The following is an 8,404-nucleotide window of genomic DNA, read 5'->3' as shown; positions in this document are numbered from 1 at the left end:
CCAAAAAAAGTTCTGCTTTCTAGAGAAAATCAGCTCTTTTGAATTTAGAGATGCAAGTCATTGTTTTGTAACTGCCATTATAACCCCCCAGCTACTATATTGTACTTTTAGATCTCACTGTTACCTGAGGTGTAAGAGAGGCCATCGTTTTCATGTTTTTCAGTTACACGCAATAAGAGATCTTGTTGGGCCCTTATATAGCAGGACAAAACATTATTACTCAAGTCAGCTTCTATAAGCATTTACTGAGATTGAACTGTCCAAAGTATAAATTTCTCCTTTCCTGAAGCTGTGGCCTGCATGCTTTTCATTTTGAGGTACAAAGCAGGTGTGCTCTCCTACTAAAGTAGTATGAGGCTGTCAGAAGCCGCTCTATTCCGGTCAGAATTGATTACTTTGTGACTCTGTTTCCTTGTCTGAAACGTGGGGCTACCACCACCTTGCCAGGGCGATGCCAGAATGTTGGTCTGTGAAGTTTCATTACTTGGGTGACACGCGCCCCAACCGCGCGACCGCGGGTCACCCGCATCCCTCGCGGTGGGGCCGTGTGGCGGCTACCGCGGGGTCACGGGGCAGCGACACCGCTTCTGCCCGGGGCGCCCGCCACGGGGCCCGGGCCGAGAGCTGGCGCAGCAGGAGGTAGGGCCACGGCTGGTATCGGTGAGCTCCGGTACCGGACTCCCCTCGTCCCTTGAGACCTGCTGCGGCCGCTGAGGGGAGCCCGCCGCGGGGAGCGGCCGCGCCAGGCGTGGCAGGGCAGGGCGCTCGTTACCACAGCGCTGAGGCGGCGGCTGTTGCGGCGGCGCGGCGGGCGGGTGGCGGCGGGCGGCTCCTCCTCCTTCTCGCCGGGCGCAGCATGGCGGTCAAGGTGACTCTCCCCCTTCGGGGCTTGTGGCAGGAGGAGACGGGCGGACCCGCCGCCTGCCCGCGTGGGGCGGCCGGGCGGGGGGCGGGCGGCGGGCGGAGGCAGCCGCTGCTGCGAGAGCCCCGCGGGGGGCCCGAGGAAGCCGCGGCGGGGGCGGTGATGGCGGGGTAGCCCCGGGGGAAGGGGCAGCGCAGACTGCCCTGCCTCCGCCTCCTGAAGTGCGGCGGGGAGGCTGCGGGGGTGCGGGCCGAGGGCCCGGCGGGTGCGGGGCGGGCAGGGCCCGGCGGGTGGTGGCGGCTGGGGCCGGGGCGCCGCGGCTCTTTCAGGCAGCCAGGATTTGACAGCTGTCACCGCCCCGGAGCCTGGCGCAGCCCCGCGGGCAGCGCAGGGGGCTCGCAGTGGAGAAGGGCCCGGTCGGGTCGGTGCGGGGCCTGACGGCGCTGCGCCGTCCGGGCACACGCTGTTTTTATCTATTCGCTGGCAGTAGCACGGATAGTGAAGAGTTAACTTACTTGTGTTTATAGGTGCAGTCAACCAAAAGAGCGGATCCTGCCGAACTACGAAATATTTTTTTGCAGGTAAAAAGATCTGTTTAATGTTGAGTGACAGGTTTTCATTCCTTGCTCTGCCAGCAGTTTGCTACAGCATCATACACGTGTCATGCTTGTGGGATGCTTAAAAGTTTTCTTTGCAGGCACAGTGTATTGAAAGGGTCTTCAAGCGCTGAGGAGAAAACTGCTCCAGACATAAATTGTGATTACTTGTTTCCAAATTATAATCTTAAATAATTTTATGAGGTCTTTTCCAGTTTTCCATTAAGCAAGTAATTATAACCATAACTAGGTACTGTATTTTTTAAATACACTTTTGCAAGAGTCTAAAAAATTCTTCCATGGCTGTATGTTTTGTTCATGGTATTTTTATGTGTTTCTTTTACAAATGGATGGATAACTGGCTATGTTTTTAGAAGTTAAAACTGGTTTCTTAAGGTTGACCTATTTCACTATACCATCTCTTGCAGGGCATTAGAATTAACATATATAAATAACAGCCTGAAGCTTTATCTGTTCCCCTTAATAACGGCGAAGCATGATATGAAGCAACAATCCAGTAAATCCTAAAACTTCGATAATATGGTTTGAATCAGGAAGATAGAATACGAAGAGCAAATGTGTTTTAGGTCCATAGTTGGACTGTTGATATCTCCAAAATCACTAAAATACCTTTTTTTTCCCTTTATGTTGAATATTGTACAATATATTCCAGAAGCTTTACCGTATGAAAATGGAAAAAATATAAAACTAAGTATTGGAGCTAATACTGTAAATAATAATATCTATTATTTAATCTTTGACATGTATCTTTTGATCATAGAATGTCCTGAGTTGGAAGGCACCCACAAGGATCATAAAGTCCAGCTCCTGTCCCTGCATAGGACAACCCCACAATTCACACCACGTTTCTGAGGGCATTGTCCAGTCTTTTTGAACACTGTCAGGCTTGGGGCTGTGACACCTCCCTGAGGAGCCTGTTCCAGGGCTCCACCACCCTCTGGCTGAAGAACCTTTTCCTAATGTCCAACCTAAGCTTCCCCTGGCATATCTTTCTGCCCTTCCCTCATTCTGCCAATTCCCCATTTTACTGTATTATCTAACAGTTTCCATATATGATAAGTAGATGGGGAAACCTTATTGCCTGAGAGGGAGAAGTTATATCTCAACCATAATTTTGGGAGACTTTTGCTTTTGCATACTGAATTACACTGGTGACGTTGCTGGAGTGCTAGAACTTAGAATGTAGGAATCAAACTCTGAAAGCCCAGCATTTAGTTTCTAGTAAAAGATCTTCCATCACAGGTTCATTTGTTGTTGACATGACGTTAAGCTTTTGTAGGTAAGGAATACAGTAGAGTATGTTGATAAAATAAGGAACACGGAAATATTATTTTAAAAATACATATGAAAATATGTGGCTCTAGAACACACAACTGTTCCAACTGTTTTGCAAGACACTTTTGCATGTTTGATTACAAAAAAGTGAAATGTGGTGTCAAAATATGCTATTCAACTTGGAAATGTGAACTTTTAATGATTCTTGACTTTCTGTCAGTACAAGTGCTTGCTTTTGGAAATAAGTAAATTGTTTGAAGTCCTTGATTTTGGTCATACAGGGAAAAATGGAGAGGAAGAACACTGTACAACTGGTTCTTGAAATTGTCTCTCTGACAATACATGTTTTATTTACCTAAAAAAGCAGACAGTCTATTGGTTTTAAACCAGCTTTTTGGTCTTTTTCATGTCTGTCTTATATTCTTCAAAGAAACACGCAAATTAAGTTGTGGATTGGTTTGTGCTTTCCTGTCTCCTCCTGAGTATCTGAGATTTGCAGTAAAAAGAGATGAACAACACAGTCTCATCTGGCAGAGAAAGAGATATATTTCTTTTGGATTATATTTGTTTCTGATTGAATTTGAAATTGTGGGGTTTTTTTGGATAAGTAGCAAGCACACTCAGTTGCAAACTTTGAAAAATGAAAAGAGAACCCACTCTTTCCAAGACTACGTTATAGAGGGGTTTGTTCTGAAATGCCACCGGTGTTGCACACAGCAGGCATCAGATACGTTGTGCTTTTTGCTGAGGGTGCCGACCTGTTCTGTGAGCTTCAGCTAAAGGGCGTGCATTCCTTCCTAAATTTGGCTTCCCTTGGAAATGGGCACAAGGGAAGATGTGGACTCCAGGCCTCTTTGGCATCCACTTTATTCATAGAGAGTGGACTTAGATTTCTGTCTGTTCATGTGTGTCCTCTAATGTGATACGTATCCTCCATCCAGTTTATGTTGTACCTTAATGGATGCTTGATGTATACATTTCTCTTAGAATTTCTGAAGCTTACTATATATTTTGAAAAATTATTTAAACCATTAAAAATCTTAAGTTTGACTTGTATTTTTAAAATGTGCTATTATTTCTGTGTAATCCTGTAACTGTGAAATGCAGGCATTGAAATGTCATGTTTGTACACCATCAAATAAGGTACCTTTCAAGTGTTCGCTAAGCACTGACTTCAGTAGCAACCATAAAAGAACAAAATAGAAATTCACCAAAGGATAAAAGGGTTATGTAGAACAACAATTATCAGATTTTAGTGATCTTTCATTCTTTTTTCTTAGGGAAGACACAGTCAGCCCTCAGGGAATATGGTTGAATTATTCCCTGCCTGCTGAATGCAAGTGGAACCTGTTCCAGCAAGGTGGAGAAAGAAACAAAAACAAATTTCCAGTTTTAATACAGGAAACTTCACTTCCGCTTGCCCTTGAAATTGTCCTGAATCTCTTGCTCATAACTTTGCTTAATTTAAATAGCAAATGTTAAGTGTATCCATGAGTATCTTTTGTTTTGGAACTTCTTTCTCCTCTGTCCACATAAAATCATTAGGATGGAAGATCCCTTCAAATTGAAAGCTAACCAATTTTTCCAATAAACCATTGTTTCTGGAAGTGTAGTGATACCTAACCCTGTATTGTACAAATAGATTTTTTGTGTGTTCCTGTTGTGTGACGGTGTTTAAAAAAACATTTAATGCAAATTCATCAAGTGCTTTCTTGAGACAGCCTATAAATGTATAGTAAGAATTTTGTATTTTAAAGTAATATAACTCAAGACTGAGGAAAATACAGATTTAATTGATGTGTTATATTTTACATGCAAATTAAAATATAATTTACAATTGCCTGGGTTGTGCTAAAAGATTCTTGACTTCAGTTGTATGGTGAAAAGGTAACTTGAGGACAAATGTAAATGTATGCCAGAAGGGAATAGCCTCACTACTTTGTCAGACCTTAATTCATTGGGTTGCTGCCAAGCTCTTTCAAAATACCATGACCTTCTCATATGGAGCTCGAGGTATCTGTCAGTTAATTATTTCTGTCTAAAATTTTTTTTAACAAAACTTCCCCCACATCTTTCTTTTTGTAAAACAATTCGCTATTCGTAATAAACTCAGTTAAATTGGTGTCTGAAGAAAAAACGATGATTACATTTAAATTTTGACTGTCATTGCTATGCCCTCAACTGTCATACAGTTGAATTCCATTCCATTATTCTTGAATATATGCTCAACATTCTGCATGTTGAACGGTCCTTCACATATGAAACTTCCTTTGGATTGCATCTCTTGCAGCAGAATTGTACTTCATAATCCATTTTTTAGTCACTTCTGTGTATGACTGAGAAGAGCGTCTTTCTGAGTTGATTCAGTGAAGCCACAGTTTGATTATATTGTCACATCAGCAGCAATGCTGAGTTAAAGGATTCCTGTCCACTGCTTCATGTTCCTGTTTTTCGGAAATCATATATTTTAGTTCTGGATTAGTTCAGTAATCTGGTTCATGGTGCAGTTTTGCCATTTGGCTGTCACACAGCTACAGGGTGGAAGAGGGAGAGGTGAGCTGATGTGAGAGGCTCATGTTGTGGAGGAGATACAGGAGATATGTAAACAGGCGTTGATGCTGATGCGAGCTCCTTTACGCTGAAATAGTGTCCTGACTGAACTGGCTGGGTTGTACGCAGCTGAATGAGCGTGAGACGTGTGAATGATCCCCGTTATCGCAACGGAGTGTTACACCTTCACAGGTATCATGTGGAGGTCTTAATGTTAATATTCTGATTCCTGTGGGTCCCTGGCAGAGTAAGGGCCTGTTTTGTTATTCTTTCACCTAGAACTGTGTCAACTGAATCAAGATACGGCAGTACTTAGTGGAAAAGTTATAAAGCACTGATAAGACCGTTAACTAAAGCTTGAATTCACTAGCATAGATGTTGCACGTAGGGGGCTTTGCTGTTTCCTTTTCGGCAACAAATGCTTATTTAGTCAAATTCCAAATGAATTAAAAATCACTACTTCTATTGCAAGTCAAAAGTCCAATGAAACAACTGTGTAGTCTTGTAAATTCATTTTTTCAGACCACAGTTCTTTGTATGTATGTTTGAAGGTCTGAATCTAAGTAGACTGTACAAGTAGACGCTACAGTAGAGAACAAACAGAAGAGAAACATTTTAAACTATTGAATAAGCTCACTTACAGATTTTGTAAGCAAATGCTGAGGAACAAACTCAGGCATCAAATAGGATGGAGTTGTAGTAGTTCAGTGAACTAGAAATCTTTTGTGAGCTACTTTCCTGTGTTCAAGGATGCAAAGATATTTTAACTTTGCAATCTTCAAGCTTAGGTTTTATTTCTAAGATTGCTGCAACATCATAAATAAACATTCTTTTTTTCCTGCAACTATACTGGCATCTTGAAAGAAGGTCTGAAGGGTATGGACTTCTATAACACATTTCTCTTTTAATCACTTGTGATGTTTTCTACTCTTGACTTCTCATGTTCTTAGTTCAAGATTGGTATTGCGTGGCATAACTGAACAACTGAGGGCATGGAATTTACTTTATGCTAAAAAGTTAATTTTTAATTTAAACATGACCTATAGATAAGAACCAGTGATTAAGGATTTGAAACAGAAAAGTAAACATTAAGAGTACTGATACAGACATGTGATAGTTGTCTTGGTGTACAAGTAGTAAAGATAAACTTTGTTATTTTATTTTTAGGTAGTTTTATTAATACTTACATTCTATAATTCCAAAATTTACCAGTGATTTTTATTTTTAAATTTATTGTTAATCACATAAAAACTCTAAAGCATTTCAGTTGACTCAAATAGTTTTTGTCTCCATGCACTTTTACTTAAATGAAGAATGCCAAAACCATTAGTTTTAGGATAAAAATTGATCTGAAAATTTATTTCTCACAAAAAGAGAAAAAAAAAATATTTTCCAAACTAATTGTAATAATGATCAGGAACAATTATTCGGAAGATACCTGCTACTAGAAACAGTAAGAAAATTCATGTGCTGTGTTTTCACAGTGTAGCTGCAAATGCAAAACTACAGCAGGGCTGTAATTTTTATAAATTTATGCAATTACCTGACGGTTTCTGAAAGTATGTAATTGGTTTTTTATTAGAAGGTATTGTTCACTATGTGAACACATCTATTCTACAGGCATAATCTGTTATTGTTGGTACACAACTAGTCTAGTAACACTATTAGTTTAATCAAGCCCTTTAATTTCAGAGCAGTTACGTGCAGATAGTCATGTACCATTCTAAGAGATTCAGTAAAGAAACTTGTTTAGTGGTCACTGATAATTGGCTTCTAAATGGATTTCTTTTTGTTTCTGTGGTTTTGTTTTTAATTTTCACTCCAGTACGCCAGTGTTGAGAAAGATGGTGAGCATTACATGACCCCGGAAGATTTTGTGCAAAAATACCTGGGACTTCATACAGATCCGCGTTACAATCCTAAAACAGTGCAGCTGTTGGCTGGAGTGGCAGATCAAACAAAGGATGGGTGAGAATTTTGCTTTCCATTAGCTTGTAATGCTTTGGTGAATGCGTGAGTGAATGAGTTTGATAATTTCGTCTTCTAAAATACGTTATTAATTTTATTACACTTTAAGCTTACTTAGATGATAAGTACAGTAGACTATAAATTTGTGGAAATTGGGAAAATGTAAGGTGTTTAACATGAATTTTTTAATTTAAGATTTGTTTTAATAGAGTTTTAACAATTACTACAAGTGCAGAGGGAGTTGAACTGCGAATAAATTTAACGTAGTATGATTGCTGTGGAAAAGTTATTTTCTGTATACTCACGTCCATGATTAGCCACTATGTAGAGTCTTTAGTACTTGTAATTAAACATGGAAATATGCAAAAGCTTTCTTATTTTTGTAGTGTGCTGTTCAGATCAAACCATTGAGGCCTTTTTTAAAGCGCTGGCTATTATTAAAGAGAGACAGACGCTAACGACTCTATGAAGGAAGGTGGTGTTTGCCTAATCAAGATAAAGTATTTATAAAGCTTTGCCAGCTCTGCTTACAAATGATATCACTTGCTTTTAGACAGTTCTCTGAAGCTGATTTACAAAATATCCCCTCCACAGAGGCAATACCCTCTAACTCACTTGTCTCCAAAGGAGCCTATTTGTGTGTAGGCTTCTAGCTTTGGCTGTGGATTGTGGTAGGGAGCGTGGACATCATTAAGGTAAAATGAGAAGGTTAAGATCAATATGAGAACAGGTCAAGGATGCAAAAAGGAGTGGGTATTTTGTGGAGAAGAGAAAGGTACTGTTAAAACAGTATACAATATATTTGTAAATATATAGATGTAATTTATTTTAAATTGAAAGCCCCTTAAATTCCTTGGATTTGTGAGTCTAAATCTGACCTTTGACATCACTTAAATGTTTTTGCTTTCCTGTGTTCTGCATTAGAATATTTTATGAATTTATGTAGTGTACTGAGTAGTTTGCACAGTATCTGTGCTTTACAAATGAAATTGTATATGCTGTAGACATTTTATGCTAAACAATAAGTGTGGAATCTCCTGTTTGATCTAGTGTTATGTGATTGGTTTTTTTAATAAAGCTGCAGCATTTTGATAATATATTTGATATATACATATATTTGCTAAGTCCAGAT

General features: G+C 40.0%; 1 protein-coding gene and 1 long non-coding RNA gene across 2 annotated transcripts in view; both read left to right on the top strand.

Moving 5' to 3' along the window:
* The first annotated feature begins 741 nt into the window (after positions 1-741).
* Positions 742-8,404, top strand: part of SLC25A12 (solute carrier family 25 member 12) — a 49,815-nt gene continuing 42,152 nt past the window's right edge. The window contains exons 1-3 of the mRNA XM_065840837.2: positions 742-868; positions 1,390-1,443; positions 7,130-7,272. Of these exons, the coding sequence (XP_065696909.1) occupies positions 857-868; positions 1,390-1,443; positions 7,130-7,272 (209 nt within the window). The 5' untranslated portion in view covers positions 742-856. The remainder of the gene's footprint in view (positions 869-1,389; positions 1,444-7,129; positions 7,273-8,404) is intronic.
* On the top strand, positions 1,451-4,593 carry LOC139828430 (uncharacterized). The gene is made up of 2 exons (XR_011739999.1): positions 1,451-2,187; positions 4,035-4,593. It is a non-coding gene; the product is annotated as an uncharacterized lncRNA (long non-coding RNA).

The sequence above is a fragment of the Patagioenas fasciata genome, chromosome 7 (assembly GCF_037038585.1).
Source record: "Patagioenas fasciata isolate bPatFas1 chromosome 7, bPatFas1.hap1, whole genome shotgun sequence".
Classification (NCBI taxonomy): domain Eukaryota; kingdom Metazoa; phylum Chordata; class Aves; order Columbiformes; family Columbidae; genus Patagioenas; species Patagioenas fasciata.
Note: the sequence above shows the minus strand (reverse complement) of the source record. Positions and strands in the feature narration are given on the sequence as shown.